At 38.7% G+C, this 25,743-nt stretch overlaps 1 protein-coding gene across 5 annotated transcripts in view; it reads right to left on the minus strand.

The window, feature by feature from the left end:
- Positions 1 to 1,879: 1,879 nt before the first annotated feature.
- Positions 1,880 to 25,743, minus strand: part of LOC135697015 (serine proteinase stubble) — a 99,923-nt gene continuing 76,059 nt past the window's right edge. For 3 of the 5 annotated variants that reach the window (XM_065216562.1, XM_065216561.1, XM_065216559.1), the window contains 5 exons: positions 3,336 to 3,836; positions 2,848 to 3,025; positions 2,632 to 2,779; positions 2,416 to 2,565; positions 1,880 to 2,350 (listed from right to left, as the gene is read on the minus strand). In XM_065216562.1, coding sequence (XP_065072634.1) covers positions 2,054 to 2,350; positions 2,416 to 2,565; positions 2,632 to 2,779; positions 2,848 to 3,025; positions 3,336 to 3,836 — 1,274 coding nt within the window. In that variant the 3' untranslated portion in view covers positions 1,880 to 2,053. The remainder of the gene's footprint in view (positions 2,351 to 2,415; positions 2,566 to 2,631; positions 2,780 to 2,847; positions 3,026 to 3,335; positions 3,837 to 25,743) is intronic. The other 2 variants (XM_065216564.1, XM_065216563.1) reach the window with 1 other exon arrangement.

Raw genomic sequence — 25,743 nt, forward strand, 5'->3', positions numbered from 1 at the left:
CACATGGTGGGTTTGGCATGTTTATGAAAACCTCTGGTCTGTTGCTCACCAGAATATGTTCCGGCCATTGCTCTGAAACCAGCGGACCAAATCCAGAAACATTCAATAACGTTCTATGGGACCATGGTATCTTTCTACTGTTCAATACTGTGCTAAACTAATGCAGCATCTTCATGGAATTGTGACTGACTTGCGGTTATTTTTCTCATTGACGTTAAATGTAATCGCAAGTCAGTCCCCCTCGGATTTTGTCAATAAAATTAAAATTTCACGATATTTTATCCAATATGTTGTGGTAAACAAAGATGCATTCTATCACATTGTGCATTTATTTTTAAATTTGTCCCTCCAAAATAAGTGTAGAATCAGAAAACTTGTGAAATTTTTGAACGCCGTTTTCTCCAATTATTTAGTGATGGGACTGACTTGCGATTATGGGCAGTATAGTTCTAAGAGATCCAGGAAAAATCTATGAACAGGGACTTGAATTTGAATGTAGCTATCTCATCAAATCGTCGGTGGAACAACTCCCAATCCATTCAAAATAAATCTGGAATGATGGTAAGAATTTGTTGCGATATCTCTTTCATTTTCACGGTATCCTAATACCTAATGTGCTGACCCAAGTATCCATCAAGCTTGATAAGGCCCTTTTTTGCAATCTAAAGCTGATATAAGTATGATATTAAACATGGAAGCCCTATATTAATAATTTACCCAACAAACAATTTGCGTTGATCAACAGCTGAAAAAGCTATTTTTTAGCTGAAGAAGCTTGTTTTTGCCTGAATAAGCTCTTATTCAATATTCAATGATTGTTGGGTATTGAAAAAAGGACCCTTATCGGTTTCTTAGCGGGCTTCGTGGTTAAGTAAAAATTAAAAAAAAACAGGAGTGAATGGGGGAGTAAGGGGGAGACACAAATTATATCTTGAGTGCGGCTATGTTGAAACATTAGGTTGCCTAAATAAAATCAAATTAATTAATTAATTATGATATGATGAGTTCATAGCAGTGTTCATTTCTGGGTGGAACTATTTCTGAATATTTGTTTTTTAATTTGTAATATTAATTCTACATTTAAGGGCACTGATTCATTTTATAGGCAAAATGCATATATATATAGATATTTCTGCGCAGAATCAGTTTCTATCAAATTGGTTTTTGGAGCTGGTTACTAATGGAGTAACCATGAGTAACTTCCATGACATGGCTGCTGTACAGTTATTTATTATATAATCAGAGGAAATTCGGTAATGTATACCGTAAACTGTATCGTAATAATTTTAAACTTCATGAATATGTTTACATGATATTTTTCATCCATGAAATGCTCTAAATTACCCATCAAAGCGTGAGAAAGGAATGGTGTAAAATTGTCAATTGGTATGACGTATTTTTTTTTTTACAAGAGAAAAGGACCTCACATAGCAGCAAAAATCAGCTCGTATTTTGGCTAGACAATTTGGCTTCAGTATCATCCTAGAACACCATATATGAACGATATCGCAAATGGGGCAACCGTATCACGTTTACCTACGATGATAACCCGAATAGGTTGATAGGCACTTATTATGACTATTTTCTATGTGGGATGTACCTACTAGCCCTGTTAGGTAATACTATGGAATTTCACAACAGTTAGCAACTCAAAATGTGATCTCGGAACCTTTGTTTATTGTATTCTAACTTACATCCTATCAGAAACTATAAGCATGGTAATTCAGTACGATTCTACTGGAGTACTGGAACGAAACCGGAGTTCCAGTTAAATAAATTACAAATAAATTACTACCGCACTGTGCTCGCATCAAACGATCGAAATACTGCCAACGCAACTGGATTATCCAATTTTTCCTGCTAAAAAATTCGCTTCCTCATACGTACTCCCTAATGCGCTTCAATAACAGCGTATACAGTTGAATTTACATCACCGTAAATGATCGAGATTTTCTTTTGTTTTAATTGTTCATTACTTTCAACACCTAATGCTACTACTTTTAGTTTGTTTGACTATTTACACAACTCTCTCACTCTCCAACGATTGGATCACCTAGGAGTACTCTTTTCCCATGACTTTCTCGATCCAAGGCACAAATTTCTGGATGTTGGTGTACACCCCGGGTAGATGTTCCCGTCCGCATCCGATCCCCCAGGACACCAGCCCGATCAGCGTCTTGCGTCCATCCAACGACAGCGTCAGCGGTCCACCGGAGTCGCCTTGGCAGCTATCGCGGCCTCCCTCCTTGTAACCGGCACACAGGAATACATCGTGGATAACCTCCCGCCGACCAGCCGCCCGGAACCACCGTTGGCATCGCTCGTTCGGTATCACCTCTACGTCCACTTCCTGCCGAATTTGAAGAATTCAAGTCATTAGTCTTAGCAGTAAATTTGGAAATGATCGAAACGAACCTGCAGCACCGAAGGAACTGTACTCTGACCATGTCGCGTTCGACCCCATCCAGCGACGGTGGCCATTTTGCCCACCAATTTAGTCTGCTTCGGTGGAAGGCACACCGGCAGGATGTGCTGCCGGAAGACTACTTTGCGATCCAATTTCACCTTTAAACAAAAAATCGAGAATTCAATTTGTTAAATTCGAGAACGCAAATTTCGAATTAAGCTCACCAAAGCAAGATCGTTCCGGAAATCGCTCGCCGAATAACTGGGATGCACTTCCTTCCGCTCAATGTTGTACTCTTCGTGGTTTAATCGTTCGTCCTGATCCCGAACATCCCATTCGCCCAGCCTTACCTTCAGATTACTGTTTGGAGTTCTAAAAAGGACGCAACATTAGCGAAATCAGCGCAAATCGGAAATAAATAAGACGAATTGATGGTTTACGTTGCAACGCAGTGAGCCGCCGTTACGATCCATCGATTGGACACCAGAGCTCCTCCGCAGCTGAGCTTTTTCGTCAGGAAGCCCGTTTTGATCAGTGCCGCCTGCCAAGGGTGCGTACCGAAACCGGTCGAGTGGCCACCCACTATCCGGTTAGTTCTGGTGTACAGTTCGCCACAACCTGTGAAACGGAAAGTTAGATCTTTAGATCGTCGTCAGTAAATGAGGCGGAAGTGAGGTGATACACTGAAAGATGTGACTTAACCTAGAAGGTGCCCAAATGTTTGGGATAAGCGTGATAGCGATAGATAGAGAGCATTGGTTGGTGCTGTAGGCAGACAAGTGTGTACTACGCAACTACGACGGAAGATATAAGCGTGGTTCGTGAAGACGAAAATGGCGGTGCATCGGTGAGGGATCAACTGGAATTCGGAATCGCTACGCTGGATCTACTGGAGGACTACTAGAGGCAAACTAGAGCTGCAAAATACCGTTCTCGATTCCATAGCCGTCGTCCTCTTGCTGGTTGGAACCTGGCCCCTGGAAGTTGAAAACGGACGGTCGCTGAACCATGGGACCTGCACTGTTGGAACCCCCATTACCGGTGCTGCTGAAGATCGAACCGCTGGCCGTGGGTCGTGTTCCGAAACTGAACGGTCGATCACTGTAGATGGCACTGGCCGTGGGTCCATGCTGGTTTTCGTCGCCAAAGTTGACCGGAGGCTGTGGCCGGTGGTGGTTCTGCGGTGGGAATACCGAGTTCAAGCCACTACCCAGGTGATTGCTTTCGTAGCTCCATTCGGGTGCGTTGGTGCTAGTCACCGGATAGAGATGGTACGGTGGCTTGGAGTGGTAGCTCCCGGAGTTGGAGTAGATCGGGGACTGGGATGGTTTTGCAATTGGTGGGCGGCTCTGGTGACCACCGGAGCTCGAAGAGTGTGGCGAGGAAGATGACGGTGATGGATAGAAATCGAACAGATTGATAATGTCACCTAGATATGATGATATTGGAGCAATTGATTTTAAAGTTTGAGGAAGGTAGTTAAGTATCACTTTATACGTTTAATCACAAGTGGCTGTGTGTATTGTATTGTGTTGTTGTTCGACAAAATGTTGTGTTATCAAAATATAACGAATAAGTGAGTAAATTCGTTCGAAAAGATACACGTCTCGTATGTTCAATATCATCGTAACTGAGGCTCGGTGGTAAATTGTGAATTAAAAAAAAATATTGTAGAAGTGCTACATATTTTATATGGTTTAGTTTAGTTGAACGTTCAAGTGATCTTAAATGCGACAAACTGGAATTTTTATTTAGGTGTCACCAACCGACTAATCAATCAAACTTTACCCTCTCTGAATTCCATTACGAATTGAATACATTTATTTGTGAAGCAGAACCGCATGTCTAGTATTAAATCTATAAAAGTCACTTCCTCTTTCAATTCTATCACAACAATATCGAGGTAGCAAACCGATAACTACTTTAAAAATTAACACCATAGTCAAATATACAATTCCATGCATCACCGACAACCAATTTAAGGCGTCTATCATCAAAGTTGAGGATGTGAATCTATTACATCTCAAAATCAAGCGCTGTAATCTCGATATTTGTGTTTCATTGGCCAGAAATAAAATGGAAGGGCAAAAGTCTAGAAGAGGAGAAATGATTGATTTGTATAGCTGTATTTTACTGGCAATAGTTTGATCGTTTTTCAGTCGACATAGAATTCCATACTTCTTGGCAATTTTCTTGATGGCATTGTCAATCTGAGAGTTGAACTTAAGTTTGTCATCAATAATCGCGCCAAGATATTTAACCTCCCCAACGCAATCAATGGTCTCATCATCAATTACAACAGAGACGTTCTCAGATACTCGATTCCACGAAATTATCATAAATTAAGTTTTACTTGTATTCAATTCCAACTGCTTATACTTCAACCATCTACTAAAAGAACAAAAATCTTCATTCAAGATTGAAACGGCATCATCTAAATCCTTAGCATCAATGAATAACACAGTATAATCTGCAAAAAGATTAATGTTACAACATCGTAAAACACGTCGCAAGTCATTAATATACATAATAAATAAAAGGGGCCCTAATACACTTCCCTGGGGCACTCCAAGGTTATTCCCCACGGGACTGGAAACAGAATCATTGAAAACAGTCCGTTGAGTTCTGTCAGACAAATAGCCTTTAAACCATTTATATGCAGTACTCGCAATTCCAAAGCGCTTGATTGATTTTAACAATAAGGGCCTAGAAAAAGTTTCAAAAGCTCGTTTTAGATCCAAAATACAGAAGCAATCGTATTTTTACACTCCAATTATTTTTCTACTTCATTTATACCAAATTCAACGCGGTTTCACAACCCGATATCCCGATTGTTCTGGTATCAACAAACTATTACTATTTGAATACTCCAACAGCTGGCCTTTAAGGTTCAATTTACTTTGATGCTTTTTGGAAAATTTCAAAAGCAGTTTTTTCCAACGCATTATTTCAGATTGCAAAAAGCTCGCACTATTCGATTCCTTTTGATATTTTACACAAAATGACGCGAGCTTTTTGCAATCTAAAATAATGCGTCGAAAAAAACTGCTTTTGAATTTTTAAAAAATGCATCAAAGTAAATTGAACCTTAACAACAAGTTCTAAAATTTTCTCTTATGTGTGCAACATGTTGATGGGATGAAAATCTTCGGCTTTAATCGTTCCAGCAACTTTTCGAATAGGAACCACTAAGGATACCTTCCAAATTTTTGGTACATGGCCAGTTTCAATGATTCATTAAGAAGGTCCAGCAAGATGTGGCCAATTACATGAAAGTAATCTTGAATAACTCTAGATTAATCTTTAAAATTTGTCGAACCTTTTAACGGAATCCCTTTATGAATAGCTTTGAGTGTGTTGGTTTATTTCTTTTAAATTCCATTATAATTGCTTATCTTTTGACAGATAAGTGTATTTCGTCTACTACTTGCAGACTTCATCAGTGCCAAGTGCCAAGTGGTGTTGAGTACTTGGCACTGATGAAGTCTGCTAGTAGTAGACGAAATACGCGTATCTGTCAAAAGATAAGCAATTATAATGGAATTTAGAAGAAATAAACCAACACACTCACAGCTCTTCATCTAGAATTAACATTATCTACTCCCACCGAATTTCCTAATGAAAATCAATTTAGTTAGTTACACTGATAGGCAAAATAAAGTGCCCACCCCATCATTTTTGAAATTTCTCTCATTTATTTGGTTCAAATTCAAATAAACACACCGTAGTCTGTTTCGATGTCTTACCTTTATTATTCTTTTAAAGTTACACCTATGGAATACTGAAAATATAAAGTTTTACTTGAAGTAAAAGAAAATCAATTTGGATTGAAAAAGAAAACAGTGACAAAAAAAAGTGCCCACTTCAAAAATCGGTATGTTTTCGATAAGTTTCCATCGGAAAACCCCTCGATTGTTTTTGTTTTGAAAGTTTGACATGTATTGAAGCAAACGGGTGGAACTGGTGCATTTGTACACGTGATCGCATTTGAATCAGTTGAAAAAAATGGAGGACGTAGTGATTTCGAAAGCAATTCCCGTGTGTATCCGAAAATTGGTTGTTCGTGATGTGCAAAACGGTGAATCGCACCGGTCTGTCGCTAGGAAGTACAATATCAGCAAAACAGCGGTCGGGAAAATTCTGCAGAAAATGAAATCGTTCGGATCAGTGGTGGATCGCCCTGGCAGAGGCAGGATGCGCAAAACGGATGCGAGAACGGACACCAAGATCATGCGTGAAGTGAAGAAGAACCCGAAGGTAACTGTCCGCGAGATCCAGGAGGCTCTTCAGCTAACAGTTTCCAGTCGAACTGTTCGTCGCCGTCTCGTAGCACAGGGGTTGAACAGCAAAGTTGCTCGGAAGCGCCCATTTATCAGCAAGGCAAACAAAGTCAAACGGCTTAAGTTTGCTAAGGAGCATGCTGATAAGCCCCTAGAGTTCTGGAAAACGGTTCTCTGGACGGACGAATCAAAATTCGAACTGTTCAACCGGAAGCGACGGGTTCGTGTGTGGTGTAGATCGGGTGAGGAGCTTCAGGAGCGCCACATACAAGGCACGGTGAAGCATGGAGGAGGAAATGTGATGGTCTGGGGGTGCTTTTCGTGGGGTGGAGTGGGAAGCCTGGTGAAAATCGACGGGATAATGACGGCAGATTCCTACATCGACATCCTGCGGGAAAATCTGGAAGTTTCGCTGATCCAGACGGGCCTTGAGGAGAAATTCGTATTCCAGCAGGACAACGATCCGAAGCATACTGCCAAGAAGACTAAGTCTTTCTTCCGGTCATGTCGAATTAAACCACTGGAATGGCCTCCACAAAGCCCGGACCTCAACCCCATCGAGAATTTGTGGGCGATTCTCGATGCCAGGGTTGACAAAACTGGTGTTACCAATAAAAATAACTATTTTGAAGCCCTGGAGCGCGCCTGGGAAGAACTAGATCCACAGCACCTGAAGAATCTAGTGGAGAGCATGCCGAAGCGCCTGCAGCTGGTCCTGAAGGCCAAAGGAGGACACATTAACTATTAGGCTGGTATTCTTTTACTTTATTTTATGTTTTCTGGAGTTAAAATGCAGTGGGCACTTTTTTTTGTCACTGTTCTTTTTTACACCCATTTTGATTTTTTTTTCTTCGAGTCAGTCTCTTCTTTTTATCTGGTATTCTATAAGTGAAACTTAAAAAGAATATAAAGAATAAGATATAAAAAATACTACAGTGTATTTACTTTAATTTGAACCAAATAAATGAGAGAAATTCAAAAAATGATGGGGTGGGCACTTTATTTTGCCTATCAGTGTAAATAGTTTTCTTTATTAACGAGACTTTCAGCCTTGGGCTGGTTCGTCTCGTGCATAGTTGGTGGCTTTGGAAGGGAGCCCCCCTAATTACAAAGTTTGTAATGGGATGGGACACCAGAAGGGAGTTCCTCTTGTTACAGAGTTTAGGGTGGAGACACCATAAGGGAGCCTCCTAATAACAGAGTTTAGAAGGTGGGATCCCCAGAAGTGAGCCCTCTCTAAAATCATAATTATAGTTTTATCATAGTTGTTTCTGGCTTAGTTGCTGTCATGATTGTCGTTCGGTTGTTGTTGTCGTATAAATCATCCGTTGGCGTTATCCATAAGAGAAATAGAATGTAGGTCAGGTATTGTCGGTCGTCCATGTTCGATTTCAGGTGAGAAGCTAAGGTTGGTCAATGAAAAGCAAATAACTCTAAGTTCATCCAATGTAATTGAGTGAGCTGATCATTCACGGTTCATTTTTAAGGAACCCACTCACTTCACAAGTCTAAGCCATTAAATGCGTCGCTTAAAGCGTAACTCTGCTTTCCAAAGAAGTACTAATGAAGTGGATGCCAGTCACGCATTTTGAACAGCCACCGCGCGTAAGCCAAAATGTGCGAAATACTAAATTGCCTACTGATAGATTGCAAACTTCTGAATGGCATGTAAACAGAGAGCGGCTGAGAGAAACTGTATGGAATAGAGAGATATATACGCCACAAGATGTTACATTACTACTCGTACTATTCAATCAAGCGTATTTAGTTTTTTTTACTGATATCCTTCCTCCAGCATATGTGCTCTCATCTCTCATTATTCGAAAATCGAATTGCCGCTCTCCAGCTCCAACTCATCAGATCCGAATCGTTGACCCGAATCAATCGCTGGAAGCGGAAGCAAGCAACTATTTCAGTAATCTGATTCGTCGAGCTCATCGGATCCTTTATCTCTGGATTTTTTTGTACGATTCGACTCTGAGATCTGAACCTGAAATCGGAGCTGATGAGATAGAAACTGATAATCTGATGAGCTGGAGCTGGAGTTGCAATTAATTTTTCATACGGGTCATCGTCTGTTTACTTTTGCGTGGATCGTCACCTTCTAACCGAATGGTGAGAGGAAATCTGCTGGATTGAACTGCACTTTAGTTTTTCTCAGCTGCTCTATGTTTATGTAAAATGTTTGTATAATGAGCGGAGGCACAACAGCAGGATTTTAGAGTTATATCGAAGACTGCAGATCAAGACGACTGGCAACACTGCCAAAAATCAGGAGACAGTAACGGCAACGCCTCTTCAGAGCAAAAGTGGAACCCGTGTATGATAGTGTGTGTTAATTCACGAGTGCATTCACACACATAGGTGCAAATAAAAAGCAGTCAATTGGGTTGTTTAACTTCAAAAGTATACCTCCTATTTTTATACATCATCTGATAGAGCTTCGTTTTGTGAGAAAAACTTTTTTTTATCGATCTCGTAGACATTCATCTCGATTTTTTAATACTCCGAATACGGTGGGTAAAAAACTTTACGCCGACTACGAAGCCTCCGAAAAACGTGTAACGGCAAGTTTGCAATGTCATAACTTAGGCATTTCTTAATTAATTTCAAAAATTGTGGGGGGGGGGGGGGGTTTGTAGATGATTTTTATTGCAAAAAAGATTGAAAATAGAGTCGTCTACTTTTTTATAAAGCGAAACGAGTTGTTACACGTTTTTTTGAAAGGTGTGTTTGTAGGGTTTTGCAAGTGGTGCAAGATCTGTAATTTAGATTAATGGGCACAAATGTTCATAATTAGCCAGAAAACAGTCATGGTTCCTATATATGGAACGGTCCTCAAAAAATCCGAAACATCCGTAAAAGTGGTCAATCCATGAACCTGATCCTAGAGCTCCGCAGTTTTTGAGAAACACTAAGAACTGAGATGATAGAATGAATTTGGGATCGTGACATAAAAATGAACCTTGATGGACATGAGACCGTCCTCCGGAAGATCCGAAACATCCGTGAAAGTGACAAATTCACGAAACTGATCCTAGAGCTCCGTGGTTTTCTTGAAAACGTTAGGAACTGTGATATTAGAATGAATTTGGGATCGTGGCATAATCAAGGACTCAGATGGCCATCGGACCGTCCTCCGGAAGATCCGAAAAATCCGGAAAAGTGGTAAATGTGTGGAACTGATCCTAGAGTTCCAAGGTTTTTTTTCGAAAACACTTGGAACTGTCATATATAAATTAATTTACGGTCGTGACATAAACATGTACCTAGAAGGCCATCGGACTGTCCTCCGCATGATCTAGAACATCTTGTATAATGGTCAATCCGCAAAACTGAACCTAGAGTTCTAGGTTTTTTTTTTCGAAAGCATGTGGAACTGCGATATAAGAAATAATTTGGGGTCATGACATGAATATGGAGCCAAATGACCATGCGGCCATCCTCTGATAAGTCCAGAACTTCCGTAAAAGAGGTCAATCAATGAAACTGATCCTATAGCTTCGCAGTTTTTTTTTACAAAAACATTAGGAACTGTGATATTTGTGGTCGTGACAAAAACATGAACCTGGATGGCCATAAGAAGATACGGAAAGTCCGTAAAAGTGATTCAGTGGTTTCTTATATCACAGTGTTTAAAAAAGAACTGCAGAGCTCTAGGTTCGATTTGCGAATATGAACCCATGAATCCCGGTTGGTATGATGACCTTCTAGGTACATGTTTATGTCACGACCGCAAATTAATTTATATATAACAGTTCCAAGTGTTTTCGAAAAAACCGTGGAGCTCTAGGATCAGTTCCATACATTGACCACTTGGCCATCTGGGTTCATGTTTATGTCACGATCCCAAATGCATTCTATCATCTCAGCTCTTAGTGTTTTTCAAAAACTGCGGAGCTCTAGGATCAGGTTCATGGATTGACCACTTTTACGGATGTTCCGGATTTTTTGAGGACCGTTCCTTTGTTCTAGGATCCATATATAGGAACCATGACTGTTTTCTGGCTAATTGTGAACATTTGTGCCCATTAATCTAAATTGCAGATCTTCCGCCACTTGCAAAACCCTACAAACACACTTTACAAAAAAACGTGTAACAACTCTTGTCGCTTTTTAAAAAAGTAGACGACTCTATTTTCAATCTTTTTGCCATCAAAATCATCTACAAACCATAGGAATTCTAAAGGTACCACAATTTTTGAAATTCATTAAGAAATGCCTAAGTTAAGGCATTGCAAACTTGCCGTTACACGTTTTTCAGAGGCATCGTGTTCGGAGTGTTAATCAAGATTTAAAGTTTTGATCGTTGACACTAAATCTATTCGTTGACAGCTCGCTCCTACACAAAGCCCACCAAGAGGCACTAAGACGGTGATTTTTGCTTATGTATTTAAAATAGATCCAGTGTACCAAAATTGATGAAATTTAGGATTTCGGATCCATCTTTAATGTAGATAACGAATATGTATTTACCTCAATATTCCTAAGCAACCCAATTATTGGTTTTGTTATGATTTTTGTAAAAAGCGGAACATTTCTTTCATTGCTTTATGCTGACAACGTGTAAAATTTCAGCAGAAATTGAACAGATGCGTAAGTAATTTTTTTCTGAAAATTAAAACTATGGCAATGATGCCATTCACAATGATGGTGGGACTTTCCTCGATCATTAATTTTTTACCTCAGAATTATCTTCCACTTTTCCTAACCCACATTTCAACACATTTCAACCTTTCATATTCATTTTCTCCAACATTAGATCATGCTACGCTTTCGGTTGGATCGTGATGTAGTCACCGGATCTTATTTTTATTATTTTTGAATCCTTGAATTTTCAGCAGCTTCCGAATGACGGTAGTTCCCTAAATGGTGATGGAAGCTTCCAATCCATTATAATTGATTGCTTCCAACAGGCAGAGTAAACAATATTTCGGTCCATCGTACCGTACACAAGTATAAGTTACTTTCACTAGCTATCGATCCAAGTTTCAATCCTCTACTTGATCCACCATGACAAGTTTTTCGGTTTGGAGTTGGAAAGCCACCGGCTTGCTGTGATTAGGATAAAAATTGCCGTGAAATTTTGTAGAGCCAAACAAAAAAAAAACGAGTACCGTGTTATGATTATTCGTTTCGGTGGCATTAGGTCACACACACAGTCACTGTTTATGAGCAGTCTCACTAACACTTGTGCTTCAAAGTTCCACTATTGATTGGCAGAGGCGCAGTTATCAGTGACGTTTGACATTTGTATGGGAGAAGGGAACAGTTGCCAGTTTTCTTGATTTGTAGTCTTTGGTTATATCCTATCGAATTTGATTTTCATCTATAAATGACAAAGTTATAAGCGTTCAAAACCTAACACCTCTTCGATTTAATCCCGGTACCTTCCAACAACACGTAGAGAATTAATTTTAAATCATTAAAAAATGCACACTGTGGTAGTTGCCCATAATTTTAAGCTTATTAAAAATACTAGAGTTGTTATTTTTTTTTTTTTTTGTCAATTTTTTCGAGCAAAAACAGTAGTCAATTAGAGATTTTTAAAAATGATTCTGAGATCACAAAAAACATATCAACACATATCGTAGACGACCATATTTTCTTAGGTTTTTGGAAGCCTATGTTTTCAAATGTAATGTATGAATTTTTAACAATTATAACAATTTCTGATGTAATTTAGATCAAAAATGCTCATGATGATCATATTTCTAGAAGCAGTCATTTTCAGGCTTCAAAATTATCCAGATAGGATCAAACTATCCAGTGGATATAAATAGACTCCCTATTAGCAATGGGCGATACTGTATCAATATCGATAATATCGATCCTTTTGAGTCGATATTTCGATATTTGCTATCGATACTACAAAGTCCTATATTTATGTGCATCGATACATTTATCCCGATATTATATCGATACACCTGAATTTTTTTTTAAAATCGATTCTCTAGATGCAGATTTCAACTTAATTTAATTCCAAATATCTTACTGTCATTTCGATTGGCATAGTCATTGAGCGAAATAATCAAACTGAAAATCAAAGGCTTTGACAAATACAGTATGACAGCAGATGTGTGGACAAACACTGGAAACAATAAGAGTTATTAGGGTATGACCTTACATTTCCTCGACGACGACCAAAAAGCTATGAAATCCATCGCTCTTGTCGCACGCCCCTTAGAGGGTTCTCATACTAAAGATCACTTTGTAAAGCAATTCAAAGCTAATTGCACGGAATTAACCACTTCATTTGAGCAGCTAAAATGACGTTTACTACCACTCGAACTTTGAAATTAAACATTATTTTGAGATTTTTTCTTCTAGAACCTCGAGAAAAATAGCCAACATTTGTGCGTTTCATAAAAATATAAAAATAAGTTGGTCCAGTTTTGTGAAATCGCAGGTAGAAAGTGGTCAATTATTAATATCGACTTAGCCAAGGTATTAATTTATTTCGATTATTTTTTTTTTAAATAATAAGAGAAAACTTATCTACAAAAATATTCCACAGTTTTGAATGTTGAATGTATGAAAATTATGCCTTCGAATATTTTTAACAGGTATCCCATACTGATATGATTTTTTGATAAATCAATAGAAAATGAGGTTAAAGTAAAGCTGCTTAGTACGGTGTATTTAATTTTAATCAGCGCTCTTGTAACCGATGGTGGCACAAATAAAATGTAATACAATAAACAATAAATTTGAAAAGAAACTACCAACGATGAGCAACCGATCTAGATTCAAGGTAGCAAACAAATCCTGTGGGACATTCACGATCGTTTGGTAGTTAACTTGTTCATTGATTTTTTTTTTTTTTATAGATTACAGCCCTAATAAAAAAGATACCGTAAACGAACGATAACTAAAACGATAGAACTATTCCACAAATGGTTGTGATGATACCCCGATCACGTCGTTAAGCAAAATAACTAGAACAATTTTATTGGGGAAACTTCTCATTCTCTTAATCTAGGTCGAGGAAAAAAACGGCATCGAAGAAACCTACCTAATCGAGCTGAATATCTGGAGGGCTTCGCAACTATTTACAACAGAAAGTCATTCCAAGATCATCTGATCCTCTTGAAGCTTGGAGTATCATTAAAAGCGAATATCCAAAACTCTTCTTGATCGCAATAGACTACCTCTCAAGGATGGTAACATCTGTACCGTCTGAACGACTGTTCTCGATGACTGGCAGAACATGTGAAAACCGATTCAGGCTCAACGCTACTAGAATGGCGAAGTGGATGTTTCTAAGCCCTCTTGAAGACGACTTCTGATTCACGGAGTGATGTGATGAACCTGAAATGTAATGTTTTTCATTGATTTTTTTTTAAATATTCTATAATTGTTCAATTTTTTGTTATATAATAACAGAAAAAAAGAATCTCCAAAACCTGTATCGATACGAAAGTATCGATAATTTCCACCAGATATTTTGAGCAAATCGATACATTCCAATTCGATATCTCGATACTCAAGTATCGATACTTTTCACAATATCGCCCATTGCTACTCCCTATCCCTCTCCACATTTCTTTCCCTTCGGATAATATCAAAGTTAAATTTATTCGGATGATTTAAACTCAAATATTATCCATTTTTCTATCCGGATAGAATCCAGAGTACTCCCAAAAGTTTATCTGTAGAAAAGGGATGTTTGATATCAAATGAAGGTACCCATCAACATATTTTTGGAATCAGGGAATATGGGATTTCGAAATGGCGTCGGATATCGATTTCTGGAATCTACCGATCGTTCCCGTACCGATCGTTCCCGTACCGAAAATACCCATATTGATGAGTATTTGCCACATTTTATGATCCCAATGGCCATCATATTGGATTCCAAAATGGTGTAGGATATCGACTTTTGGAATCTACCGATCGTTCCCGTACCAAAAATACCCCTATTGATGGGTATTTGCCACTTTTTCTGATCCCAATGGCCATCATATTGGATTCCAAAATGGCGTAGGATATCGATTTTTGAAATCTACCGGTCGTTCCCGTTCCGAAAATGGCCACCATATTGGATTCCAAAATGGCGTAGGATATCGATTTTTGAAATCTACCCGTTCCCGTTCCGAAAATATCCATATTGATGAGTTTTTGCCACATTTTCTGATCCCGATGGCCATCATATTGGATTCCAAAATGGCGTAGGATATCGATTTTTGGAATCTACCGGTCGTTTACGTTCCGAAAATACCCCTATTGATGAGTATTTGCCACATTTTCTGATCCCAACGGCCATCATATTGGATTCCAAAATGGCGTAGGATATCGATTTTTTAAATCTACCCGTCGTTTCCGTTCCAAAAATGGCCACCGATCGTTCCCGTTCCGAAAATACCCATATTGATGGGTATTTGCCACTTTTTCTGATCCCAACGGCCACCATATTGGATTCCAAAATGGCGTAGGATATCGATTTTTGGAATCTACCGGTCGTTCCCGTTCCGAAAATACCCCTATTGATGAGTATTTGCCACATTTTCTGATCCCAACGACCATCATATTGGATTCCAAAATGGCGTAGGATATCGATTTTTGAAATCTACCGGTCGTTCCCGTTCGGAAAATGGCCACCATATTGGATTCCAAAATGGCGTAGGATATCGATTTTTGAAATCTACCGGTCGTTCCCGTTCCGAAAATACCCATATTGATGAGTATTTGCCACATTTTCTGATCCCAATGGCCATCATATTGGATTCCAAAATGGCGTAGAATATCGATTTTTGAAATCTACCGGTCGTTCCCGTTCCGTAAAATACCCATATTGATGAGTATTTGCCACATTTTCTGATCCCAATGGCCATCATATTGGATTCCAAAATGGCGTAGGATATCGATTTTTGAAATCTACCGGTCGTTCCCGTTCCGAAAATGGCCACCATATTGGATTCCAAAATGGCGTAGGATATCGATTTTTGAAATCTACCCGTTCCCGTTCCGAAAATACCCATATTGATGAGTATTTGCCACATTTTCTGATCCCGATGCCCATCATATTGGATTCCGAAATGGCGTAGGATATCGATTTTTGGAATCTACCGGTCGTTTACGTTCCGAAAATACCCCTATTGATGAGTATTTGCCACATTTTCTGATCCCAACGGCCATCATATTGGATTCCAAAATGGCGTAGGATATCGATGAGTACATATTTGATATCCAACATCCCTTTGCTAATCATAAACTGTTCGGAGTACTCCGGATACTATCCAGATAGAAAGATAATGGATATTATCCCTATCCATTTTTTTCTATTCGGATAATTTTAAAACATATCTATCCGGATAGTTTAAGCTCGGATATTATCCGTTTAAAAATTATCCGGATGGGGATAGGGATAATATCCAATGAAAGATTAGATAATGCATAATGAATAGGATAATCTATCATCTAGAAACGAACCAACCAATGGTTGAACGTCTCTTTAAAAAGAAACCTAGCCTAATCTACCATCTACCATCTTTTGAGTTGGCATGATTTTGGCAATGCTGTTGATATCTGAAGTTGTTCTGGCCAGGGCTAGCAAATGTCAGTTTCAATGAAGATCTCACGCGATATTTACAGAAATACTTCAGTCACTATCATCGGATAAGAAAACGATGATAGGGATTTTTTTTCAAAATCTCATCGAACTTTTTGTCATGACAGAACGTGACAGTGTTAAGATAATTCTAATTACAAGCTCATTTATTGCTATTGAAGTTACTTGTACCGAGGAAATCTTAATAATGTATTCACTTAACCGATTACCTACGGTTGCTTGCTTAAATTCATCTAAATCAGTTAGAAATGATGTTTTACATCATCATCATCACCGCATAAGAATTATTCTTATGAGTGCTTAATCATTGGGAAATGACAAGAAAGGTAATGATAGGTAGTTTCGTCTCGTGATAGTGAGAGGACCTGTTTTTTCATTGTCAAATGACGGCCGTGATGTTTACCAGCTCTGGTTCTGGCAAAGTAATTTTAGTAACGAAAAATGTCTCCTTCAGCTGGTTCATTAACTCGTTTTACTCAATTTTTTTACACACGGATATCTCGTTCTCTTCCTCTGGAATGCGAAATATATATTTGTCCTAGCATTGCGCATTTTTCACCAAAGTACATTCCTGCGCTTAAACTAATCCCTCATATTTTTTTTCGCTCATCCCAGTAAAAATAAAAACTTTCCACTTTGAATGTAACAAATTGCTAAATTTTACAAACGTGTATCATATCGACATACCACTGGTCATTCAACTTTGAAAATAATTAGTTTTAATTTTTCTAGAATGAGCAACAATTTGTTAGAGGGATACATTTTAGTGCGAACTGCGCAATACGTTTTGAAATTTCCTCGAATGATTTTTTTTGGAGTTTATTTATATCGGGAAGTCCTTTTTTGAATAGCTCAATGTTATGATGACGGTCGATCCACATATACCTTTGGCTGAAGATCGTTTTGTTAAAACTCGGTTTAACATGGTAAACTAATAACTAATAACCAATTTGGCATAGTGACAAATATGACCAAAAGGCTTTCGACCTAATCTTCCTGCACCTGGTCGTCAAATTGCTAATCAAGGGCCTAGCTATTTCAACAACGAACTTATTAAATCATCATGGGCATAAAAGAGACAATGAAACAAAGATTGGACACTTTTCCAAATCCCTTTAAATTCCACGAGATGATCAGCTACTTTACGACTCAATTAACACAGCAAAAATCCCTTTTCATTCAAAATTACCGAACATACAAGCTAGTATCACACACATACCTGCATCATCAAGGGTTAAGTCTCGCATTAGTCTGCCGGCAACATTAAATCATTGTATGCAGATCTCCCAGCTGGATTAAATTAATCACACTTGAACTTGTACACCAACGAAGAAATCCATCATCCTCCCAAACAAGCTGCACCGTGTCGTTTTCAATGGTACACCTCGCTACTTGTAGTTATCAACACTCATCATCTTGCACAAGGTCGTTAAAATGGAAAGTAATTGATGGGTGGGAGCCACTTTTCTCCGAATAAAAACCCCTTGTTGCAACATTGAGCGCTACTAAATTGACAATCTCACCGAGTCATCATGATTCATTCATCTATTTTAGCATTTCTTCATCGTAATTGAGCAATAGCTGTGAACAATGTTGTTATGCCTCTTCAAATTGAATTCGCATTCGGACTGAGGTTTTATCATCCACTGAAGCCAAAGCTACACGCGCATTTTTCCTCAATTCACCAAACCTTTTAAAATTGCCAAAAACTTCGTACCAAAAACCAAGTTGCATTGCAACCAATTACGTAAACCATCACCTACTTATGGGAGGTACTTCAGCGCCAGAGACTCGTTTGAATTGTTCGCACTTTTGCCTGCCGATTTGAAGTGCTTTTTATCGAGCTTTTCCATTCGTAGTTTCGTTACGTTTCTGATTTTCATGCTCGGAGCGGTGAACGATTTTCACAATTCAATTTTCGTGAAATTTTTGAAACATGCCAGGCCCTTTTTCATCGTCTGAGCACCCAAATGAGCATTGTTTTGTAACTGGTGACTTTGAATCATTTGAAAGAATTGGTAAATCTGTCTTGAAAACGCACAAACCGGATTGACCATTTCCATTGACCAATTGGTCAAAACATCCGTTTCAATGTGAGCTAGTCAGACATCTGTCATCTAACGATCAAACAACAAGCGAGCAATTATTCAACAAGGCTGTCTGCACAGCTCTCTGCTGGTTCACGCTCCGTCGGAATCGACACTTGCGTTGAAATATTGCATTTACCGGTTGGATACCTTCCTTTTGCTGGTTGCTTTGAATTATGTATTAGGATGAAGAGGATCACAACATAAACACGGTTGATGTGGGTGGGAATTGATCACGCTAGTTGAGAAAAGAGTCATGATCGTGTTTAGCACACAACTGGACCGTGATCACTGCGAATGTTGCGAAATTTTGGTGGAATAATGACATTGAACAGATATCTTAACGTGACCTCGGGTAAGGTTCGTTGGAATGGGGTGTCACGACATTTCGTAGGTATTATTTTTGATTTGGTCATGTTGGCTTATTTGTTTTAGTATTGTTTTACTATTGGATGCAATTGCACTGTTGTTTCATACCAGGTCTTTTGTCTCAAGATTCACATTTAAGTCATGGTGAAACTCAGAAACTCCATGAATAACTAGCTCTGAAAATCGATCAACGAATCAATACAAACTGGGTACAGAAATGTCGATCTAGCAGGTACAAAAAAAATACTTTGATAGTTGCATTGGCGTTTGAAAATTTGCGGGATACTTCAAGAGGTTCCAAGAATTTCATGTAAATTCCAAGAATTTCTTGGAACTTCAAAAACCTTCAGGGAAGTTCTGAAAACTCCAAGATCGTCCAAAACTACAGGGATGTTTTATGGTCATTAATATGGGTTCTGAAAATTTCATGGCAGTTCCATAGGTTTCAGGAAAATTTTAAGAACTGTTCCAAATAATTCAGAAAAATTGTAAGAACTTTACAGAAGTTTCCAAAACTTCAATTGGGTTTAAAGATATTATGGAAAGTTACTTGAATTTAAGGACTTTCCCGAGAACTTCAAAACATGAATATCAGGAAATTTCGGGTACCGTAAAACGGGGTATCTTTGATAATGCGGGTAACTTTGATAGAGTAATATAATGATTAAATTAACTCTCTGCGCCTTCTCTGAATTAAAAACTTTAGTTCCATATTGTAGCTTAGGGTATATCCGTTATTATCGCATGCAGTTTTATCATAGAATGTTTTACATATTTTACAAACATATTAAACAACAATTTTCATGTTTTCGCTTGTTTGAAAAAAAAAAAATACTCAAACCATCACTTATGAAATGTATTTCCAACATAGCCATCACACATTCAATGTTGTTGCTAATGATTTTTTTTCTGATTACATACTCATTCAAAGTTTCATATCTCAATAAATAAATTGTCTGCGTTTCACACATTTTTTTTTACATTTATCGAGCATTATCAAAGTAACCCCAAATCAAAATACTGATGTTTGATAACAACACTAAGAAAATAGTACAAATGCTGTAATACTGACGAATTAACTCTAGGATCCTCAGAACTTATTTAAAAAAAAATTGAAAATCATTCATTGTTGTAAAAAATATTTATTTACTCTAAAAAACTATCGAGAATGTTACCCCGTTTAACGGTACTTAAGATAAGCTGTGGAAATTTTATGGCAATGCCATTAAATGCATAAAAATTGATTAACACTGATTGAGTGAGTGTTGAAAATAAAATCGACCGTGCGTGATCCATTTTTGGTGAGATTTGGGCAGTAACGAAGTAGCAACCACGGGCGGTTAACATGCTCATGTTCATGCTTATGCTCAATTCCATTAAATGCAGAAAAATGGCAATATTTGACGTTATTAAAATAAAGATATTCCATAAAACACCAGGGGAATTAGGTAAACATAAGCAAAATTCTGAAACTTAACGGAATCTCCGATCAATTCAAGGAAGTGTTGGGAAATTTCAAGGCCTTCAGGACACACACTTAAAAATAGCTATTTTTACACCAGGCGTAATCCATCTTTGACGTAAATTATGGAACGTAAACAAACATTTCATGTAAAATTAAGTGTTCCCAAACCGAAACATACACAACTCGACGAAAAGTACGATTGATTGAAGTTATTTTCTCGTTTCTTTCAACTGATTCTTATGTCATTTGGGCCGCTTGCATGTGTCGGTCTTAGGGCACGGAAATTTACATGCTTTTTTGGTAGTGTGCAGTTTCATTCTTTTTTTTTTTTAATAATTCGTTTATTTTTCCAGGCTCATTTGCTGTAGCTTTGCGGAGCCGATATTCATTGTTTAGATAACAAAATTACTTGAAACTAAAGTTAGTGAAGCGGGGGCCGATTACTCGCGGCTATCTCGAGGTTAGGGGTAACAAATTGCAACAAATGGATGGCAGGGTAGGGATTGTGAACACAAGGTTTGGAGAGCAATGTGCTCTTGATCTCGAACTAGGCGACACTCTAATGAAAAAGACAAACATGGGGGTACACCGATGGGTAGCTAACAACTTGGGAGAACGCAAGATGACACTAACTTCTAAATCCTCAAATCTATCCGTTTTAAAAACACATAAATTAAATTCAAATAGTCAAGGTCTCGGCTCGCCAAGACATCTCTAACGGGTATCGCGGGTTGTTTTCCTCGGGCCCTGAGGGATGTGGATAACTCAGATCTGGCAACACGGTGTAGGGTACACGACCAAACAACATGCTCGATATCGTGATAACCACTGTCACACGCACATAAATTGCTGCCTGAGAGCCCAATTCGATAGAAGTGCGAGTCTAACGAACAGTGATTGGACATAAGCCTTGATATAACGCGTATAAAGTCGCGGCTCATGTCCAACCCTTTGAACCATGGTTTGTTCGACACCTGTGGGAGAATAGAATGTAACCATCTTCCCAATTCACCATCATTCCATTTTTGTTGCCAACTGATGAGGACTTGCTGACGAGCAATGGAGAAAAATTCGTTGAAGGCGATTTGTCGCTCAAAAATATTGCCTTCCATAGCGTCCACCTTTGCCAATGAGTCCGCTTTCTCATTACCCGGAATTGAGCAATGAGATGGGACCCAAGCTAAGGTGATAGTATAGGAGCAGTTAGATAAAGCACTCAGTTTAGATCGTATTTCAGGCAGGAAATATGAGGAGTGCTTCATCGGCCTCATTGAACGAATAGCCTCCAATGAGCTAAGACTATCCGTAAAAATGAAATAATGGTCAGAAGGTAGTGAGGCAATTCGCTCTACTGCGTAATATAGCTGCGAGTTCCGCTACGTATACGGAGCATGGTTTCAGTTTCATTCATTTCAGAGGTATTCCAGAAACATCCCACATTTTTGAGGAACTTTATTCCTTATGTGCGCGAGGAATGTTTATCTTTTTTCTACACCGTGTTATTCAAATGGGGATGGGTACCCAGGTACCCCGTCATACATATAACTTTTGAAGAATTTCCGAGAGTCCGAGGATTTCGGGCAAGTTTTCTGAATAGAATGAATGATAATAAGCTAAGATTAGAAATCTGTTATAGCACTTCGGGCACTTCTGATATGATTTAATAATTTCAAGGTGATTCCATTATTGGCGTAGCTAATGAAGGTACCTAGTGTGTCTGCCCCCTTCCAGAATAATCCAGACTCCCTCCAGATTTCAATTCCGACAATTTAAATTATATAAACTTTTAAAATATTCTGGAGGAGAGCAGGCACTCTATGCACCCCCATAAGCTACGACAATGGTTTCCATCAGCTTCAAGGAAACTGTAGAAACTTATAAGAACTTCAGAGAATTCTAAATAACTTGAGAAAAAATGTGGATACTTTATAGAAATTCCAATAACGTAAGACAGGCTTGGTCTAGAGATCTCCGGACAAGTTCATAGATCTTAAGGTAATTCCCAATAACTAAAGCAAAGTTCAGATTGTTGGGGATGTTTTAAGATCAATAACAGTTACTGATACATTTTCATACATATTTTGGGAACTGTACAGAAGTCCAGAAATTTTCAGGTGAGAAACTGTATGAGAATTGCTTGACCTTCCGGATAGCTTTGAACAAGTTCAAAGAATTCATCAAAGCTCTGAGATCATCAGTGAAGTCCAGAGAAATTTTGAGGTTCTAGGCAATTCCATTATTTTCAAGGATGCTCCAATTACTTGACGGATGATCAGAAAACAGAGCAGTTCCATTAATTAATTGCAGGAACTTTCTAGATGTTCTGTGAAATTATGGAAAATACCAAGAATTTCAGGAATTAACCAAAAAGTTCAGGAGTATAGAGGATCATTGAGGGCAGTTACATTAATATCAGAAAAAAATCGATGGATCGTTAGAGAACTTCTGAGAACATCTTGAAAATGTATGGAGGAACGAAAACTTCAGGCACGTTCATAGTAGGAAGGGAAGTTTAGAGATTTTAAGGGGAAGTTTCTAAAACATTAGGAAAATTGCAAGAACTTCTGGATAGTCAAAATACCTTCAGGATTGTTTGATTAACTTCAGGAAAATTGCGGAAACTTTTAAAAAGTTAAAAATTTCTGAGAAATTCAGGGCAATCTTGAGAACTTTATTAAAATCCAGAGATTTATCGGAGATCTTAAAGAATTAGTTATTGTGTGTGGCTTTTTCAGTCTTCAGCCTAAAGCTAAAACAAGCCCTGGAAACGTAAATGATCACCAACGTTTTGATCCAAGGGCTGGGATCCTTATCAAGGCTTGTTTTAGCTTTAGATCGCAAAACATTTTGCACTGAACGAAAGGCGGTTCAACATTAAATCCCATGAAAAGGTCAAGTCCAAAAGCTGAAACGTTGAACCATTAAACTGTTGTGCAACACCAACAGCAAGTTTCTGAGAACATCAAGATCAATCAGGATTAATTTTCAAAAGTTCTCGAAACTTTTTTGAAAGGTCAGCACCCGTGGTGTAGTGGTAAGCGGGCTGGGTTCAATCCCAGTTGGCACCACCGCCGCCGCCTGAGGCATAACATCTTTGATCACGGAAGTAAAGCCGTTGGTCCCCGGTTCATGAGTTGATGGGTCGATAGGTAGGGTCCAGGTGTGTGAGCTACCTCCCTGGCGTCAGTAGCATTGGTGCTCAGCACGAAAACAAGATCAACGGAAAACAAATCAAGGAAAAAAAACTTCCCTGAAGTTATAGGAACATCTCTGATGTTATGAAAATTTCCTGATATTCTCAGAAACTTGCGGAACATCAGAGAAGTTCCGTAAACTTCAGAGTAGTTTCGAGAACTTATGAAAATTCAGGGAACCTCAGCGATATTCAGAGATCTTCAAGACAGTTCCATTTGTTTAAAACACATGTACATTTTTTAGAAGAAATTCCCAGTCCTTCAGGGTAGTGCAGTGAAGATGTTTAGTAGATTTAAGAGCAGTTTTATTAATTTTAGAAAAGTTTCGAGTACCTTCAGGAAGATCAGATAATTTATTTAAAGTCTAGGTTTCCATGGCAATATAAATATCTTGAAGAATAAGCAACGTTAAATTCAGGGCACTTCCATGATACTCAATAAAATTTGGAGAAGGTCACTGAACATCTTGGAAATGCATAAATTATCTGGTTTATAATTGCAGGCAAATCAACCATAGATAATTCTCGATAATTTCAGTAAAATTCAAAGTACTCTAAATAAGGTAAGAAAATTTCAGTAAAGATTGGGGATCTTTTCAGAAGTTCCGATAATTTCTGAAAAAATATTTCAAAGAAGATTCATGAACATCAGCAATATCGTGGTTACTTAAGAAAAGTAGAGAAAATCTCTTAACAAAAACAACTAAATCAACCAACTCAAGAGAAATCACCGTGACTTTCTTGATCGTGATCTAATGGCCTTATTTTAAATTTCAATTACTTACTAGAAGATTACGTTTTGGTTTCAAGTACTCTGTCTGCTGGAATCTGCTGTAGATTCGTCTTTACGCTTAAATTAGTGACTTCTATTGCCTGTTCTTCTGCATTGTAGCGAAAAGTTTCGTTACTATCGCTTGCTGTACCTTATTAGTGTATGAGGACAGAAAAAGCAATCATATTGGATAAAACATTGGTTCTGTGATTGGCTTATGAAGGCAAGGATGTGCATTTACATCGAGTTACCGATTTTTTTTTGTTTAAGTCTTAGTAATTGATAGCAAACAAAACGAATTGACGGCCCCGGCATAAAGGGTGTCCACGATGAAATTGCCACACACAAAATTGATTCGCAAAATTCGAGTTTTCATCCGATTGCCATCAAATTTTCAGGGATTGAGAAATAACTATTAAACTTCATTTTACCATTTTACTCGTATTTTATTTACAGTCCATACGCAAATGCCCGCACCTTGGCCTTAACCCCGGCCATAAGATTCTGCACAACCTGTGAATCAACCGTTTTTTGCATGTAAACCCATACTTTCTTCAGTTCCTCGACTGTCTTCACTACCTTAGGTCGTTTAAGAAGGTGCTGCTTCATAATCGCCCAGTACTTCTCGATGGGGCGGAGCTCCGGAGTGTTGGGAGGGTTGAACATTTTCGGCACGAAATTGACCTTATTGTCCGCATACCACTTCAGCACGTCCTTGGAGTAGTGGCATGAGGCCAAATCCGGCCAGAAGATTGTTGGGACGTTGTGGGCCTTCAGGAGAGGAAGCAGCCGCTTCTGGAGGCACTCTTTTATGTACACCTGTCCGTTCATCGTGTCCTGGGTCACGAAAGGTGCACTCCGTTTCCCGCACGTGCAGATGGCTTGCCAAACCAGGAATTTCTTCGCAAATTTGGACATCTTCTGAGTGCGGACATGCTCCGGAACGCTGAACTTATCCTTGGCCGTGAAAAACAGGTTGCCGGGGATCTGTTTGAAGTCGGCCTTAACATATGTTTCATCGTCCATGATGCAGCATTCAACTTTCGTCAGCATGTTGAGGTACAACTTCCTGGCACGGGTTTTGGCGGACTTGTTCTGCTTCTCGTCGCGATTAGGGACCTTTTGTACCTTGAACGTTCGAAGCCCAGCCTTAGTTTTGGCCTTCTGGACAAAACTTCGGCTTAGGTGCAGCTTCTTAGCCACATCCCTAACGGAGGCGTTCGGATTTCGGTTGAAGGCCCCAACTACGCGGTTGTGATTTTTGGTGTTGTACGGAATACTTTTTCCTTCACTTCTGGGCTTCCGATCGGTGGTCAACCGTTCCTCGAACCGCTTAATCACTCGCGACACCGTGGAATTCGCGATTCCCAACGTTTTAGCGATGGAACGATGCGAGAGATCCTTGTTCTCGTGATGATTGCGCAAGATTTTATCACGCACGAGCTGTTCTTTCGACTCCATTTCCGCGAGTTTTGATCACAGGACTTTAAAACTTGCAGGATGTAAATAATGCACTATGAACTAAATCCATCCAAATTTTCATTAAATTCTACCCAACGGTTAAAAAGTTAGAGCAATTTCATAGTGGACACCCTTTAG

The sequence above is a fragment of the Ochlerotatus camptorhynchus genome, unplaced genomic scaffold (genome assembly GCF_037179485.1).
Source record: "Ochlerotatus camptorhynchus isolate MF236.1 unplaced genomic scaffold, CSIRO-AGI_Acam_v1.1 ptg000064l, whole genome shotgun sequence".
NCBI classification, from domain to species: domain Eukaryota; kingdom Metazoa; phylum Arthropoda; class Insecta; order Diptera; family Culicidae; genus Ochlerotatus; species Ochlerotatus camptorhynchus.